At 41.5% G+C, this 19345-nt stretch overlaps 1 protein-coding gene across 2 annotated transcripts in view; it reads right to left on the reverse strand.

The window, feature by feature from the left end:
* Positions 1-19345, reverse strand: part of EXOC6B (exocyst complex component 6B) — a 619674-nt gene that overhangs the window by 152821 nt on the left and 447508 nt on the right. For both annotated transcript variants that reach the window (XM_080813943.1, XM_080813942.1), the window contains one exon: positions 12792-12865. In XM_080813943.1, the coding sequence (XP_080670069.1) occupies positions 12792-12865 (74 nt within the window). The remainder of the gene's footprint in view (positions 1-12791; positions 12866-19345) is intronic.

Genomic DNA, 19345 nt, shown 5'->3' on the forward strand with positions numbered 1-19345 from the left:
TGTATTCTGAATTTTTCAGTTTTTTTGGGTCAGGCTTGGATGGCTATGCATTTCCCCCGTAGGACTGCCTTTGCTGTATTCCATAGGTTTTGGACCAAAGTGTCTTCATTCTCATCAGTTTCCATGAATTGTTTAAGTTCTTCTTTGATCTCCTGGTTGATCCAAGCATTCTTAAGCAAGGTGGTCTTTAGCTTCCAGGTGTTCGAGTTCCTTCCAAACTTTTCCTTGTGATTGAGCTCCAGTTTCAAAGCATTGTGATCTGAGAATATGCAAGGAATAATCTCAGTCTTTTGGTATCAGCTGAGCCCTGATTTGTGACCAGTATGTGGTCTATTCTGAAGAAAGTTCCATGTGCGCTTGAGAAGAATGAGTATTCTGTTGTTTTAGGGTGGAACATTCTGTATGTATCTATGAGGTCCATTTGGTCCAACATGTCATTCAATGCTCTTGTTTCTTTATTGATTTTCTGCTTGGATGATCTGTCTATTACTGAGAGTGGTGTGTTAAGATCCCCTACTATTAATGTATTCACAACAATATGACTCTTTATCTTGATTAACAGTTCTCTTATGTAGTTGGGGGCATAATATTTACAATTGTTAGATTTTCTTGGTGGACAGACCCTTTAAGAATGATGTAGTGTCCTTCTTTATCTCTGACTACAATATTTAGTTTAAAATCTAATTCATCTGATGTAAGAATTGCTACCCCAGCTTTCTTTTGAGGCCCACTGACATGAAAGATGCTTCTCCATCCCTTCACTTTCAGGCTGGGTGTATCTTTAGGTTCCAAATGGGTCTCTTATAGACAGCATATGGAAGGGTCCTGTCATTTTATCCAATCTGCAACCCTGTGCCATTTTATGGGAGCATTTAGGCCGTTCCCATTGAGAGTGATTATTGAAAGATATATTTTTATTGACATAATGTTGTCTGCAAAGTCCTTGTTGCTATAGATTGTCTCTGTAAATTTCTATGTCACTTTTGGGTTCTTCTTTTATAGAACCCCCCTTAATATCTCATGCTCATGGATCGGAAGAATAAACATTGTTAAAACGTCTATACTGCCTAGAGCCATCTATACTTTCAATGCCATCCCGATCAAAATTCCACCGGCATTCTTCAGAGCTGGAACAAACAATTCTAAAATTTGTATGGAACCAGAAGAGATCCCGCATGGCTAAGGAAATGCTGAAAAAGAAAAACAAAACTGGGGGCACCACGTTGCCTGATATCAAGCTTTACTACAAAGCTGTGATCATGAAGACAGCATGGTACTGGCACAAAAACAGATACATAGACCAGTGGAACAGAATAGAGAGCCCAGATATAGACCCACAACTCTATAGTCAAATAATCTTTGACAAAGCAGGAAAAATATACAGTGGAAAAAAGACAGTCCCTTCAATAAATGGTGCTGGGAAAATTGGACAGCTAAGTGTAGAAGAATGAAACTCAACCATTCTCTTATACCATACACAAAGATAAACTTGAAATGAATAAAAGACTTCAACGTGAGGCAGGAATCTATCAAAATCCTCGAGGAGAACATAGGAAGTAACCTCTTCGACATTGGCCACAGCAACTTCTTTCAAGACATGTCTCCAAAGGCAAAGGAAATAAAAGCGAAAATGAACTTTTGGAACTTCATCAAGATCAAAAGCTTCTCCACAGCATAGGAAACAGCCAATAAAACAACCCACGGAATGGGAGAAGATATTTGCAAATGACACTACAGACAAAGGGCTGATATCCAAGATCTATAAAGAACTCCTCAAACTCAACACACACAAAACAGACCATCACATCAAAAAATGGGCAGAAGACATGAACAGACACTTCTCCAAAGTAGACATACAAATGGCTAACAGACACATGAAAAAACATTCATCATCATTAGCCATCAGGGAGATTCAAATCAAAACCACATTGAGATACCACCTTACTCCAGTTAGAATGGCCAAAATCAACAAGACAGTAAATAAGTGTTGGAGAGGATGTGGAGAAAGGGTAACCCTCTTACACTGTTGGTGGGAATGCAGGTTGGTTCAGCCACTTTGGAAAACACTGTGGAGATTCCTTAAGAAATTAAAAATAGAGCTACCCTATGACCCCTGCAATTGCACTACTGGGTATTTACCCCAAAGATATAGATGTAGTGAAAAGAAGGGCCATTTGTACCCCAGTGTTCATAGCAGCAATGGCCACAATTGCCAAACTGTGGAAAGAGCCAAGATGCCCTTCAACAGATGAATGGATAAAGAAGATGTGGTCCATATATACAATGGAGTATTATGCCTCCATCAGAAAAGATGAATACCCAACTTTTATATCAACATGGACAGGACTGGAGATTATGCTCAGTAAAATAAGTCAAGCAGAGAGAGTCAAGTATCACATGGTTTCACTTACTTGTGCAGCATAAAGAATAACATGGAGGACACTGGATGATGAAGAGGAGAAGTGAGTTGGGGGAAATCGGAGAGGGAGACAAACCATGAGAGACTATGGACTCTGAGAAAGAAACTGAGGGTTTTGGAGGGGAGGGGGGTGAGGGTTGGGTGAACCTGGTGGTGGGTATTAAGGAGGGCACATACTGCATGGAGCACTGGATGTGGTGCATAAACAATGAATCTTGGAATACTGAAAAGAAATAAAAAGAAAGGGTGAAGAATAACTTGGAAAAAAAAAAAAAAAGAAGAGACTCTAACCAGTTCTCTGCTAACCTACTGGGAACAGATCCTAAGTCTCCGGATTTACTAGGATCTTGCCTGTATAACTTGTTTGCCAGAGCCAGTTTTTCTTTTCCATGGGATAATATTAGCAAATGTTACAGAATAAAATGTGAAAAGGGAACATCAGAAACTTATCTAGGAAAGTGAACTGTCCTTTCACACCAATGCTATCCAGAAGAGCTTCATGCCCAAGTTCAACTTCATTTCATGTTAAGAATCCCTTATTCATATCTTAGAATGTTATACTATCTTTCTCTTTGGCCACAATCTCAATGAGTTATTTTGCTCTTGAAATCAAGAAAGACTAAGAAAGAAATGCTCTAAATTAACCAAGAAGGAGCTACTTTTAAGAGATGAGAAGCTCACAGATCTGAGCATGCCGTCATGCCTGAAACTGGTCCTTTTGCAGCTCTCTGTCTGATAATATGCGCCCTACAAATGGCTCCTTCCTGCATACAGCTGTCTCAGGGGATCCAATCTTTCCTGACTGTACCTTTGCCTCCGCAACTCGCTCAGTCTAGTTTGTCTCCCACCAAAGTTCTTTCTTTCCTTTGGTTCCTGTTCCATTTTTGCTTCCCCCTTGATACTTAACACTTTTGACTGTCTTATTGGTTCCCTACCTTTACCCTTTACCGAAGCTGTCTGGTTCCCCTTTTCCAATCAGTCCTATCTCATTTCTTTACGCATTTCTAAGAAATTGCCTAGAAGGAGGGTTTTCATCTTCATATCAGGGTTCTAGATGTTCTTTTGGTCCTTGTTCCCCAGGAGCCCATGCTCACAACTGTGGCTCCCAGGTAGTGAATTCTCTTAAAGCTAAGGGGCTTCTTTCTTGGCAAATTGAAATATGCCCCAATTCCCTCAATCTAGCCCTTTGTTGTCACTCTCTGCTGCCCTCCAGCGGTTGCTGAAAGGATGCAGTGGTTAGTAGTTAGATCCAAGGCCCGGTTCTTTTGCCCTTTCCACGGCCTGTAAGTGTTCACTAGTAGCACACTAAAGGCATTGTAGTTTCAGAGATAAGATTTGTGTTCAGAACCTATCAGGCTTTAAATTCCACCAGCAGTACTGCAACAGCCTTTGATACCACTGTTACCCCCAGAGAAATTCATGGGCGATGACTTGTCCTTTCTCCTGAAGATGTGACTATCTCAGAAATTTACCAATTCCAGGTTTGTGGGTATGCAGATTCATGCTGCGTGTTGAGGTACAGGAGAAACCTGAGTTTCTGAGGCTTGGTTTGCTGGGAGAAGCAGAGAGCAGTACAGAGCTTTGCACGAGCCCAGGTAGCATGCCTCTTGGCTGACCTTGGTCTCTCTTATGATATAGCATTAGAAGATCACCAACGCTGTCCGCAAGCAAAGGGAGAAACTGCCAGGTGGCTTTTCCTGCACTTATGCTTACTAGCTCGTCCCAGAAGAGCCAAAATGGAATGAAACTCTAGCCTCTGAGTGGATGACTTTGCTACGAGGCTATCCAGTGTGACGTTGGCATCAACCCCTTTTAAAAGTGACAGTCATTCTACTGGAGCAAAGGGGTAGAAGGTTGTTGCAGACTAGACTCACACTTCTAGAAAAAGTCCTTCTAGCATCTGCTGGAAGGGCTGTTCAATGTTCTGCTGGAACTCCTAAGTGTCAGAGCTCTGCCTCTGGGTTAAAGCAGGAAGTACTAGACAACTCTGTTGACCAAGCTTTAGATTACACTTCCCACCTAACCCAAGACTGTGCCAATATGGGTTGACAGCAACAATGGATAATGTTAACCGGGGCTGGGGCGGGGGGGAGCCATGAATCAAAGACCAAACCCAATTCATGGGAAAATATGTCCAAAATCTGGTGTTTTGTTTCTTGCTATCCAAAAGATTATCCACAACTACTCCTAACTAAAGTTCCTTCGCCCACTCCTTGTCTCCACATAACTGCCATTATGTGGCTTAAGGGTCCTGACAGGGCCCATAGTGCCTGCCATTCATGAGTCAGCAGTTCCAGACACACAAACTCTAAAAGAGAGGTTCCTCAAAGAGGCTCAGAAGCTACCTTTTTAGCAAGCACAAATGTGCAAAGAATCAAACATTTGCCACCCACATTCCTGCTCAGTGGCTATGCTTTGTCTCTGAGGAAAAGCAAAGCCCCTGGAAAATACACAGGGGGTACTCATCAGACTTTCCACCTTCCTTCCAAAGACCCCAACTATTCTCCATTGTGAAAAATCAATGAGGAATCTACCTCTTATAAACTATCATGGTCTTATCGTGGTTGGCATCCACTGCTAATATTTGCTCCTTCTCTGATTTTCAACCTCTTGAAACAATTCCATGAGACTCTAAGAAATCAGACTTCCAAATTGCTAAAGCGATTTCCATAGTGAGAGAATAATGAATAGAAAATGGCCTTCCCAACATGCTGTGATGTCATTTGCCCATTAAAATGCCTGGGTTTTTTCCTAGCATTTAAAGGACATATTACATGATATTTTAATACCAAAGACTCGTACTCTGCTTGGATATTATTTCATGAGATCCAGGTCAAAAAAAAAAAAAGTGGATTCTGTGTTAAAAAAAAAAAAAAACCAGAGACAGAGTTTCTGAGCTCTCCTCCTCTCTAGTTAAGAGTTTGGTACGAGGTGAGACAAAGTTTCAGCAATTTTAGAATAGACTCTCTTCCAATCAACCAAAGGTATCAGTAAATCCCAGGACGTGTTACATATTATTGGCAATTCCTTCTATGAATGTGCCATGATGGCCCAGTTATAATACCCCAGGCAAGGTAAGGAAAGAGACCTTATTCGCAGCAGCTGCAGCAGCATCCCAGTGGCTGAAGACCTCATTTACCTGGGCCCCATCCTGTGTGTGCAGATCCAGCCTTGACTTACATGAGGTCAAAAGTCTAGCTCAGTGGGGTCTATTCTCAGTAATGTTCCTACTTATATTTTTTACAGAACCAGACCCAAAGGTGTTAGCTTTCCCCTGCTCAGGAACAAGAATTATTTGAGAGCTTCCTCTGAGGTTAAAGGTATCATTCTGAAGGTTACTTCTGTCTGTCAAAACAACTTGGACAAAAGAATTTTGTCACAACAACCACAAAACCCTGCCTTCAAAAACCAAAGGACTGCCTTTTGAAGCATTTCAGGCTGACCATCTTATTTATGCCAGGCTGCCAAATCACAGCTACAAGTTCTTTGCTGAAAGTCTGTGTATCATTATACAACAGACTTGGCCTTGCCCTGGGGATCTTGCCAGAGCTCTGCAGCTATCTCTAAAAGTGACCAATATAGCAACAATACAAAAAAAAAAAAAAAAAAAGTTTAGATCAAGTGGCATCCCCTTGGGGGACACTTGAAGGGAGATTCTGGCAAGAGCAGGCTGTTGAAGAGGCCTGCTTTATAAGCACAGGCAACTACACAAGAATGGGAGCTCCACAAGGGCAGGGACTATGTTTGATTCACTGCCCTGTACCAAGTATACCACTAAACCCACTGTAGCAGTGCTAGACATAGTGCTCAGTGAATGAATGAATGCTTCCTGATTTGGGAGGTCTAGAGCTATAACCAAGTGTTACCTATGCCTACATTAAAACATGGACTATGGTCTGCAGGAAACTTCAGTAACTCTGTATCAGTAAGAGATCTGTGCAGGTAGCCTGATATTATTTCTTTACCTTCCTCTAACCACCCAATGCCTTCGGGATATGATGACTCTGGATTTCATTTCCGAAACGACATCTAACCACATAGACATGCTACCGTACCAGTAGTGCTGATGATCTTTTTGAAGATAATGTGCTTAATGGCTTAACCCATTCCTTCTAACTCCACCATCCACATCAGTCGTAGCAATGACATCTTTCAATTCTGTGAGTCATTAAGCTATTTGATTTCTGACCCTGGTGCAGATGACTCCCAATTTTGTAGGCCATTATTTATTCAAGATCATACACAATCTGGAGGTCAACAGAACACTTCAAGTGAGCACTTGAAGAGTCCTTCTACTGACAACATTACTGGTCCAGACACATTACTACCAGCAGATTTGGGGATCTGCATACGACCCTGTCTTCCTCCACTAAGAATATTCTTTCACAAAAACATTCCCTTATCAACTCTCCGCACACCTCTAATTTTCTCTACCATTACTTCTTGGCAACAGCTGAGAAAACATTTGGGAAAACTACAGGCCACCCCGCCCCCCCCCCCCAAAAACCCAGGTTACATTCCAGCAGGTTAAAAACCAGTATGAAGAAGTACATGTGGGAAATGGCTTTCTTTGTGTTAAATGCAGCTTAACCATTGCAATGAAAAAAAGAAGCCTGCCACCTGAGGCCCTGTAAGATGTGGGCCTGCCCTACCCTGACCCAGGCCTCCTATGTAGTCTTCTAGTGTGGGCTTGTTAAGACTGGTTAGGGAGAAACATTTAAAAAAGAAAATCTATTTACTCTATGTCATTTTGTTATGTGCTATATCACACAAACTCAGTTTTTGCATCAATGGGTATCCCACAGAGGTTAAAACATAAGTGGTTATTAAGAGAGATTGTTCCACAGGAGTCAGGGGTAGTCAAGCAAAGGGGGAATGTTCCTCTTTGTTAGAATGTTGCTCATTAGTCTTGTGGGCCAGGCAAAAGAAAAGAGTAAGCAATTTGATTCCAAAAGCAAAATTTCATTGACTAGGATCAAGTTAGGATGGGGAGTGGAAGGGGCAGCTGTGTATGGTTGGGCTCTTGAGCGTTTCTCAGGTCTGCACACCCAACAGTAGCCGATAGGACTGATTTCGCCCATAGACCTCTAGCAGGACTAACATCGGAATTCGTTCAACATCTCCAAAGAAATATACAATTATTTCTCTCAGGTCCTATAGTTGTTTTTAAGGCAAGTTAAGTGCCTGCAATGGAAATGCACTGTGTTTACTTTAGACTGAAGGTTTAGAAATTGGGGAATAACTGGCCTAGGGGGAATGTCACCAGCTCCATCTAAAAAAAGCTGTAGATATCTTGGGATGGCTTTGCTGTTTAAGAGTCGTTGCCAACAAGCTCTATTCAGGAGATCTGATGCAATGTCACAACCTAGTTCATTCAGCGCTATAAACACTTAGGATATCGGAAGTAAATAACAGTCGGGGCCAAGGAACAGAAAATGTTACTGAAGAAAAGAACCCATTCAACATCTCCTGTTGGCCAAATATGTAAGGTGAACAGCCAGAGATTAAATGAGTAATGTAAATAATTAATTAATCTGGGGAAGTTAAGATGCCCTCATGATGAATGTGAGTAACAGAAAAGTGAAATGCTCCATGGTGGCCCACAGTAAGCAGGGTTTGATGAGAAGTACAGGACATTAAAAAAGAAAAAAAAAGAGGTCCATGAGGAAGCTGATCAGCGAAAGGAAAGAAGAAGAGAAGTTAAGAAATGGGGGGTTTAATGAGATTAGTCTAGTTCTTAAAAGAAGGAAAGATAGTTGAGATCCTAGTTAAACAGACCCCCATCTGTTTTTAAACAAAACTTAAAACTGGCTATTTTCTATGCTTAAAACACTTTCCTCCCTCACAAATGCCTGGCTTTCTTTCAGTTTAACTTCCTACTTTTCAAGTGATTTTATATATTTGATGTATATGAAATATATAATTTTATATATTTAAATGATTTTAAATATTTTATAACTACTTAGGCTCACAAAGACCTCTCCACTCTAAGGCCTCTTTCTGCATTTATAGATACATCGTTTGTATAAAGGTCTTCTGTCCCAACCAGAGGATAAGCTGAAGTCGATTTTCCCACATCTTTGACTCTGGGCTGACCCTGTAACCCGCTCTGGCCAACAGAATATGGTGGGAATGAGGACTTGCCAGTTCCAAGGGTAGACCTCAACTCAAGCAATTTCCCCTTGCTCTCTTGGAACCTGCCAATATGTCAAGTGATCCAGCCTGAGTTAGGCAACTGGTGGATGAGCGATCGCAGGGAACAGAGAAGAGTCCGCCTAGCTAAGGCATCCTAGACCAGGCAGCCCCTAGCCAATCTGACCTCAATGCATGACAAGTGAGCCCACGGGAGCTATCCTGATTGCCAATCTGTAGAATCTCGAGTTAAATAAATGCTCCTTCTATTAAGACAACACATTTTGGGGCGCTTTGCTATGCAGCAAAACATACTGAAATAATTGAAACATACACAATGCTCCATCCTTCCAATGCAATACTTATGACAGCGCGACTTATATTAAAATTAAGTATTTGCTGGTCACCTCTTTGCTCCTGGGAGACAAAGACTGTATTATATTCATTTGTGGATTCCCACCGCACCTGGGTTGTGCTTTTGTTCACAGGAGGCACTCAGAGTGATAAAAGAAGTTGAAATGAAAATCAACTGAAGTTCAAATTCTATTGTTCATCAGCACTATGCACTTACTGCTTATCAACAAAAGAAAAACACCAACCATAGCATTGTTAAAGAATCAGATCACTACTGAGAATCTAGTATTGGCCTTGTATTGCAATTCCAATTATGAAGCATTAAGGGCTGGCAATTACTAGGACTTGTGGTGCACACACCACTTCAAAATCGTTAATAAGTGAGCCCTTTAAGGCGTCCTTGTCAAGATTTCACACTGACCCAAGTCTGGATTTTGATAGAAATCTGCACATATATTTGACATATGAATGTGAAGTCGTACTGCAAACCCACTTTTATGAACTTGGAAGTTTAGAAAGCATAAAGTGGCAAAGGAGAATTTGATTTGTAATGTCTAATTCACATTATGATTAACAGCAGGTTTTCTATGCCCGGAAGTCTGACAAATGAGAGAAGGACATTCATGTGCATTAACTACGAGGCGCTTCGCACGTGTGAAATATCATGAAAGCTGTGTATTCAAAATGTCATTTCACTCTTTACCTTATGAATTAGGAAACTGAGACTAGACGGGACAGGTGGGAAAGGATGAATAGTTTTGCCGTCCATATCTGATTTGCTTCCTAACTGAATTTCTGTAGCTTTTAAATGACACTCTGCTATTACGAGATGATCTCTCATAGAGATGATCTCATCAAATATTCCATGTTTTGATTATTTTAACAGTTACCGTTCACTTGACAGTGTCTGAGACAGTCTCAAGCGAGAGAACAGGAGAGTATGCTCAGAATGAGTAAGCTCATAAGCCAGTGAGGCAGATACAGATGATGATAGTGAAAGAACATCCTTGCTGTCCTTTGACTGTGCGGTCCTCCACGGGCCTATACGCTGCAACCTGCCCTAACTTCCACTTCTCCCTCTAACTCCTGCCCTGCCTGTTTAATATTGTTACCACAGACTAATAAAGAACATGAAGATGAAATCAGTTAATAAGCTGGAACACTGAATCAGGACCTAAAGAGGTTGGGCCCAGCTGGAATGATACAAATCTATGTTGTCAATAATTGGAAAGAAAAATTAAATCAGCTGTATAAGGACTGCATGAGGCCTGGGTAAGCATGCTACACAAAGGCCCAGTTACTAGCAGAGGACGCTCAGTGAATCAGGAGAGGAAGCCTGTCCCCCAAACTGGGATGCATGAATAAAAATATAAAGAATCAGAGGGTCAGAGTTAAGTGAGATAGATTTCAGCCAACTTAAGAAATAGCTTCTTATGAATCAGATTGTCCTAAGGCGCCTATGCTGCTTTGGGGAAGTGAGTTCTCTTCAAGGGGGATATGCGAGCACAGTCTGGGGTGCTGTACAGGGTTTCAAGCATCAAGCCAAAGGTTATACTGCATGATTATTGAAATTGGCCCCCAACCCCAAAATTCCATAACCCTATTACAGGATTCCAAAGGGAACATGCAAAAGGACAATATACTCAAGGACACGTAATCGTGCTTCACTCAAGGTCAACCTATCTCTTCTGGAGACACACTCCAAGGTCCTCTCCTTGTGGTCTGAGCATCTCCACAGTTCAGAAGAGGTCTCCCTCTAAAAGGACACTTGTATAAAATAAGTTATAGGAATGACTAAGAGGGACTGTAAAGAGATTAATATTTGCAGCCTGGGCTGTGGAGGGATCATTTTCCTCACAATGATTCAACCTATTGGGGCCCGCTGCTCCTGAGCCTCAGCCTGAGACCTGGGGAAGTTCTTCCAGATGATCTAGGTTAGAAAAGTTTAAGCTGTGTTAACAGAGACAGCTGTAACTAGGAATCAGGTGATAGATTCAATAAGAAGAGGCATACTCTTCTTAGGAGTAAAATTTTGGAGTTCTGGTTTCTCCTGCCAAAATTTCATAAAAGGAACTCTGAGAACAGAAATGCAATGGCAAACAGGAACTTAAGGGTAAACAACAGCGCTCGCTGAGAGCTCACAAGAATTTGAGCATTCTTCCCCGGCTCAGATACATCCTATTTTGGCTGTGCTGTCTAACGCACTCCCTTAGTTAACATTTTCTGCGAACGCTAGTCGCTTTCCATAGGGACCAAAACCACAAACTAGAGAGAGCGACCACGCTTCCCTCTCATGAACAGCGAGAAAGGAAAAATTTTTCCTTGGGTATGTCTCTCCAATGAAATTCAGCGTCTGCTTTCCAAGAAAAGCCAATTGGCTCAGAAGTTTCTGAGAAGAAACAGGGGAGAAAAGTGCAATAGACAACACTCCCCAAAATCCTAAAGCAAAAATCCCAATCTTTCAGCCTCACATCTGCCAAGGGCTTAAAACCTGTCTCTGTTGAGTGGCTGAATCCACAGGTGGAAGGTCTTCAGTGTGGAGAGAGATATTCAGCTCCATTTGTGACCATGCTGGGAAAGCCTTTATGTGTAGGAGAACCCCCCACCTCGGCCCCCAAATATTAAGTTGACACACGTTTCTGGGACGCGGCCTGAATCCTCAAACTTTGGCGGGTCTATAGAGACACAATTTTCTGTTTTCTGCTTAACAGGGCTTTCCAGAATTGTCATCAGATGACAGATTACACCACCCATCCACAAGGATGCAGGGGTAGCTCAGGCCATCCATTATGGGTTAAAAGCTGTTCCGGCATGAATCGAGTCACAGTGGTAAGGAGACTACCAATACAAGGGGTCCTATAGCTTTAAGAAATACTCTGGGCATCTAAAAGTTTTCAGAATGCAAACTATGTCAGCTCCGAAAACAAGAGGCACTGCATCATTATGGCAGGAGAAACAAAGCCAGCCCCCTTTTTAAAACAGACAAAAAAAAAAAAAGATTGTTTTAATAGGAGAGAAGCATCAGTCATTGATTCTTACTTCATTCACACTTTCTATCCAACCCCATCCATCTTCAGAGTGAAGAGATGACAGAGCCCAGTTAACTCTCTCCCTCTTTCGGCCCCCGCCCATCCTGTTCCTCTCCACCCAAACCACCAAGGCCTACCAACCTACCCATTTCAATCTGCAAGCCACAGCCCTCCAGAACGACTCTTTCTATCCGCCGGGCTTGCGAAACTCAGGTATGGCCTAGTACCGGCTTTCATCCACGTTTCTTTAACAGGGTTGCCCGCCAGGTTAGCATGACCAGGTCGGGGCCTTTGCTAATCTAATCACCTTCTAAAACCATCACTTAGTCACTCATGGCTGACCACATTCTACAAAGGAGGGGATGGGAAGACATAAGGCAACAGAAAAGAGTCAACAAGCCAAACCAACAATTCACAACATAAAATATTTCATTTTTCTTTAAATGCTGCCGCCCTCATCCTCTTTGCAGACAAAAGTGTCCTCCAGGCAGGCAGTCTCTGCATCAGTGCACCTGCTCAGCATTGGTTTGCCGAGTTATCTTTTTGCTGTGTCTGCAGAAGCCAACTAGAGTACAATGGGTCACATCACTTGAGGGTCACTTGAGTCCCTCTGGTCTCTGGGTCCCTCCTCCCACCTCCTGCCTTTCCTTCTATCCACAAAACCTTTAACTCCACCATAGCTAAGGATCCCAGATAGCTAAATAAAAGAGGTGGCCTCAAACACAGGGAAAAACCCTTAGGTCTCCAGTGTGAATCGCCAACGCCAATCCCCCTCCCCTCCCCTTTTCCTTAAGACCTGATGGTCTTCAGTCACACATCTTAAAAGAAAAACAAAAAACAAAAACACAAAGACTTACTTGTCTCAAGTCGATGAAGGCCAACTGCAGCGTGTCCTCCTGGAACCCAGGCACCGGGCCGGATCTGGCAAACTCTGTGGGAAAGAAAAGAGGATAAAAAGCGCCTTTAACTAACCATGGACAGGGAGATTGGCAGACGGATGACAGGGAAGACAAGAGAGGCTGGGGGAGAGGAGGACCAAGCTTCTAAGGAGTCATGTCTCTCTCCCTTCAGCTTCTTTGTTTGCCCTTCAAAATTCGTGTCATCAAAACACCATTAATTCCAGCATCCTGACAGCAAGGAAACTGTACTAATTCGACCTGAAATTTATTCCCATGAGCCGCGCTGGGCTTCAGAGTGTTTGTTTTGTGAATGGACAAACAACTTGCAAAGGAGGAGGGAGTGGGGGAGAGAAAAAAGTTTTTCCTCTCAACACAATAAAATCTTCAGCTGTGAAACTCTTTTCAGTTCCGAAAGCTATTTATATTTTAGATCGCTGAAGGAATTTTCTAATTTCACGCCTGTCACCTCATTCCCTAAGCATTTATCAAAAAATATTCCCTGCCACATCATTAATTATTCCTTCACTGATTATTTGTATTATCTCATGACTACATTATTGCCAACACACACACACACACACACACACACACCCCGCAGAAGCTGTCCCGATCTACTGCTTGGCTCTTGGGCAAAGGAGTATTTGCAGATATGAAAAGGCCCATCTAAATAAATCTCGCTGCAAAGCTTATGAACATTTGCACATGTCCATCCTACTAGCGTACTCTTTGTCCTTGACTTCTACTTCTTTTCCACTCTCAAAAATTCTTTGTTCTCTTCCTGCTACCCCAGTTTAGTCTTAGGTCAAAGAGACCACATGAATGTTATTTGCAATTTACACTAGCGCCTTGGGTACAAGCTCAGTTTATGGCTCTGTCTTGTACATCGTTAAGAAGACAACTGCACAGGGCTATAGGGACAGACACTAGTAACAGTTAAGAATGTCAAGTTTTATCGTCCCTAAGCCAGCTTATTATGAAATCAAAAGGTCTCATTTAAGCTCCCTACACATATGCGCACGTGCACGCGCACGCACACACACACACACACACACACACCATGCAGAGAGAGAGAGAGAAAATTCAAGAGTCGGGTAGTTACTATGTCTTGAATTCTGTCCGTAAAGCCAAAGTGCGATAGACATTTAATATCAATCTACTATTTACCTCAAAAACAACTCGAGTACTGGCTCAAAGCAAATATGAAAAGGAGTGTTTTCCTTTCAATTATGTTCTTTCTCCAGGAATGAATTTAAGAAATTATACAGACTCGGTATCATACTTTTCTTCTGAAATTAAATAAACTCCATCAAGATATTTGCATAAATGCCTGGAAAACTACTTGCAACATCCAGTAGCTGGATAGATTTAAATGATGATTTGTGAACAATTATAGGAATTCCTGTTTTTTTTTTTTAAATATTTTCCATCTGGGGCTTCTTAGACATAATAGGTTTTCATAACATCCTTGTCCCACTTAAAAAAAAATAATGCTAGCAAGTTAAGTTGCAGGGATTATGGAAACATCATGTGAAATACAATTTAATATAATTTATGAAGCTAACATATAGCACAGATGTATTCTACCACTGCCCACAAAATATTCTTACTTTAGACATTTCAACAAAAATGACTCTCATAAGTGGAAGGAGAGAAATTGTATTTAACATGATCAGCAGCACTAGGTTTCTATTTGCATTGAAAAGAAAATTCAAGTACCATTTGTAAGTTAATTCTATCATATTACAGCCCAAATGACTCAAGTTTTAAAAGAGTAAAATCCTACAACCGTACAAATACCTGATGAGGTCCGTGTTAATAGAATGCCTGGCCTCCTCTGTCCTCCCTATCTTACAGTAGCCATTATGTGTGCTAACCTTGTAGATAGTGGCTGTTCAAGTTGGACATACAATTTTCCCATATTCTGCTCTTACAGAAAGCAGTTCTTTGAATTATAGCCACAGTCACTCTCTTTGACAGCCCTGATCATCAGTGGTCAGCTTAAACAAGCTTCCCAGGCCTGCTGGTTTCATCCAAGGTCGGTAGCTCTCCTCCACTGCTCCTGCAAGAGTTGAGGCTTTGTTGAATCATTTGAGGTACTGAAGTCCTCTCTGTCGGTAAGAACCTTTCTTGAGTCAAAGGCAGCCACGATCAAGGTGTTCTGCTTACCTACACATGTCCGACTCAACAGAACTATCCTGATACCTGGTTTGAATGCTTGAGAGCTGCCTACCCATTCTCACATCTGCATCTTGAGCATGCTCCTGGGGCCTTGGGATGACGCTGCCGAAGCCACGCAGGAATCCAGATGTGATACATGTTAGTTCTCAAAGTCTGACTTTACATGCCGCATTTTTATGACACATGGAATCTTCCGTGTTTCATACGGAATCTTCCAGGTTCCCAGAGGACACAGTGGCCTTTTGGATTTGATTCTCCTTTTATAAATCAAAAGGAATCCAAGAGTGACAACTGCATCAAGGTATGGCAAAGTAAAGAGACTGATTTCACATACAGTTTATGGAAATGTCTAATTACTGTATATTTGACTTCATGTTTGTATTTTTACCTCATTGTTTTATACATCTAATTCTTGTCTTCTCATTAGATAAGGAAACTCCTTAAGGATAAGGACCAAATTGCTGAACCTAACAAGTATTTAAAATAGTAGATGCTCAACAGATACTCATTTATTCATTAAATAAGTTACAAAAACAGCAAGATTTGTTAATCACACATATTCTTCACTACCAACGAAAGTCTGTGGATTGCAACAGGTAATGTGCCCTTAACATGGGTATCAAAAAGCAGGATTTAGGAATTTATGAGTTCCTTAAAACCAGATGCACAATGATTGAGGGGCTGGGTTTTGAAGTCATACTATCAGAGTTTGAGCCCAAGATACGGGGTCTATGGGCATGGGCAAATTAGTTAATCTCCTTAAAGCTTCGACGGCTTTTTCTCAAAAATGAAGAAAAGAGTACATTCCTTACGGTGCTACTATGAGGATTAAATGAAATAACACATACAAAGCAGTTGGCAAAGTGCCTGGCATATCATAATTGATTATCATTACAATTAGTTTTTTGTGTGAATATACAGTTCTCTGGGAAGAAGTTTCAGAGCCTTTACTGAATTCTCAGAGGGCTGGTGAGCCAACAAAAGGTAAAGACATGCTGTTCTTAGGGTGCCTGGTGGCTCAGTGGGTTAAGCCTCTGCCTTCGGCACAGGTCATGATCCCAGGGTCCTGGGATCGAGCCCCGCATCAGACTTGCTGCTCAGCAGGGAGCCTGCTTCCTCCTCTCTCTCTGCCTGCCTCTCTGTGCTACTTGTGATCTCTGCCTCTCAAATAAATAAATAAATCTTAAAAACAGAAAAAAAAAAAAGAAAGAAAGAAATGCTGTTCTATATCCAGGACAAAACAGTAAAATTAATTCAGCTACCATTCAGTGATGAGTTAGGAAGTTGGCACTGCAAATTTATTTATAGGGAAATATTTAAGTCTTTCACTTAAAGGAAGCTGATACGACTAATTAACAGTATGTTAGCCACAACACGGTAATTTTTATTGGTGTACTTAAGAATTGCAATAATGCATAAAATGGGTCTCCTCTCATTTTCTGACTCAATATACCTTTAAAAACATGGCTAGTCACCTAGAGTTAATCCTTTAGACATACAGAAAGTGCTAATAGCATAGGGAAGTGTGAATATTTTAAATAAATGAGCATTTGTATGTAGTCTGATTCTGACTCTATAAAATATAATATCTACGGAAAACATGACAGTAAGTGCTCATTTCATTTGTTAATTGAGGCTGTTACAGACATAAAGATTACGAGAGGGTTTTAGTTTTTGGAAAAGGAGACAGAACACACACACACACACACACACACACACACACACACACACAAACATATGCATATACACCAAAATTACTTAGTGGTGCTGATTTAGTCATACTTTCTCCAGTGACGAGAGAGATAACTTGTTCAAGATTTAGCATTACAGGCTAAACATTACATTACAGCATTACAACTGGGATTGGTCTACAAACCCAAATTCCCAGAGGTTGCTTGACAGAAAGAGAAGAAAATTACACATTGGCAGGGGGTGGGGAGCAGCAAAAAGTCCTAGTCTATGTGGTAGGCTGATGCCCACACAGATTGATCACGTGTACAAGAAGCCACTCTTTAGTGTCACAAATGGAAACCTACCTTCCTTTGAAATCATAAAAGGGGTACAAGTATGCAATCGTGAGAACAAATGCACGTATGGGGCACGATGGACAAGTCCCTTTCTGGACTTGGACTTCTTCTCCAGATTCCACAATCTATAGCAGGTTTCCAATCTCTAAGTGCTTCTGACACTTTGGGGTTTCCAAGTGTTTCCAAACCCTGGAGCTCTGCAGAGAAGCTGAAGCATCCCAAGACCAGAAGGTACTTGCTCTATTTCACACAGACCCAAGCCTGGACCTTCGACCACCATGCGTTACTTGGGGATTGAGTCAAGGTTCCAGGGGGGCTGGCAAGAAAGCTTCCTCTTCAAAACATGGTTCTACCACTTGGTCGAGCTCCTGACTACCACTGACATGTTTTCCAGTGGGCTCTGCTCTGCCCAGCACTCTTTCCTGCCCTTGTACTATCACGGTAGGGACTCTCAGAGTCGAAGCTGATATCAGGGCTTAACTCTAAGAACCAGTTTGCAAATGTAAAAAACCTTCTAATGAGGAAATGGCCAACTCATTGAAGTTTTATGAAGGAAATCTTTTCATTAAAAAAAAAAATTAAAAGGAGTGTAAAAGTTACAGAAAAGAAGGTATATTGTTAAGTGAAGGCACAAGGGGGGAAAGAAAACCCCACAAAAAAAAAGTATTTTGCTTAACAAATAGTCAACATTCCTTCACATTCTTACATACACTTAAGTCTATGAGATCTGGCAATCGTTTTTTAAAACAATATTAATTTCTCAAAAATATCCACTAGGTTTACATTCCTAATAATCTTCATATTATAGTGATACAAGATTACCAAAAGAGAAAAAGAAGGTATTCCATTAATTTCAAAATGCTTTCTAGACTTCTTGAAAGCTGATCTTATAATTAACTAACACTATCACTTAGAGGGGAAAGGAAAAAAAAATTAAATAAACTTTAAAATTATCTGGTACATTCACATTTGGCTGAAGAAACAAAAATATAAACACCATAAAACCTTAATTAGAATAAAATGGTAGAGTCAGATTAGAAGGGGTTTTGAGAAGTCAAAATAACTGTCTTAGTCTATAATCTGTGTATCTAGAAAGGACATCTGGGAGTTTATCAAGAACAAGTTGTGAGAAACAGAAAATAAAACCAGTTCTTCAGAACTGATCAAAAGGGAACAATCATGTTCTTAAGGGTATACGGAGTCACAAAATGACAGACCTGCTTTATGCAAATTGTCCATGGGGCAAGAACAATTTTCAAAAGAAGAAGAGCAACAAGATAAAATTTATTTCTGAAAAGCAAACTAGCACAATATCTGACAAATAGGTAAAACAGCAATTGTTGGAGGAAACCACAGTTGGTTTAAATAAGAGGAAGCTGTGAAGACAGCGGGCAAAATGGTTACCAGAGGGTCCCTGGATACCATCATTTACTTTGGCTCCCAGCGACCATCCAGGTCAGACACACAATGAAGATTGCCATCACCAGCCCTCATGAAAGGGATTCGAGGTTTGGTTCTGGCCAAAATGCCAGGTGAGAAAGAAAACTCCATAACCAGGAGCCCAAAGTACGTTGGCTACTTGTTTATACCTTAGGATCATGTCAGGTCACATGTGGTTTTTGTGGGATCGAAAAAGTAAGAGCCGCTGTTGCTGTATTCACATAATGGTTTCCTGGTATCTGGCTCCCTGGGGCCGCAGGTGAGGGGTGTGCCAGACTTGGAAGCGTGGCTCTGGGGAAGCTAACCCCTTCTTGCATCACTTCTCCGTGGCTCCACTAAGCTAATTACAGAGAGATGCTGAAAGACTCCCCAGGGAATCCACTCAGGGCCCTGCTGGTCAGAGAAAGGTCGGCCAGAACCTAAGGAAGTACGACCAAAGGAGCTAGACAGCCAGGACACAGGAAAAAGGGTGGGTGGGGGGGTAGGGGGGAACACCTTGCAGATGCCACTGACTCAACAGGTCTAAGTGCATTTGCATGGACATGTGATCATAAAAACCACACAGCTTTATTTAGCCAGGGGAGGACTCTGGCTGCACATTATTTCCTGCTTTTACACACCTTAAGTATAAAACTCACCATATCTCCCACCCCAAGAAGGGCAGAGGAGAGCACAGGTTCACTCGAACGGATTCTCCAAGTTCTGGGAGAGAAATCTGATGAAAAGTGATGATGCTAAAATCTGATCGCAAATGCCAAACCAATACTCCAAACAGACTTACAATTACTATTCGTGTTTATTGTTCTAAGTTCAATTCTCCAAGCTCCTTTTGCTCTGAAAGACCACGGAAAGCTAGGATGGAGGGAC

Source organism: Martes martes (genome assembly GCF_963455335.1).
Source record: "Martes martes genome assembly, chromosome: 9".
Classification (NCBI taxonomy): domain Eukaryota; kingdom Metazoa; phylum Chordata; class Mammalia; order Carnivora; family Mustelidae; genus Martes; species Martes martes.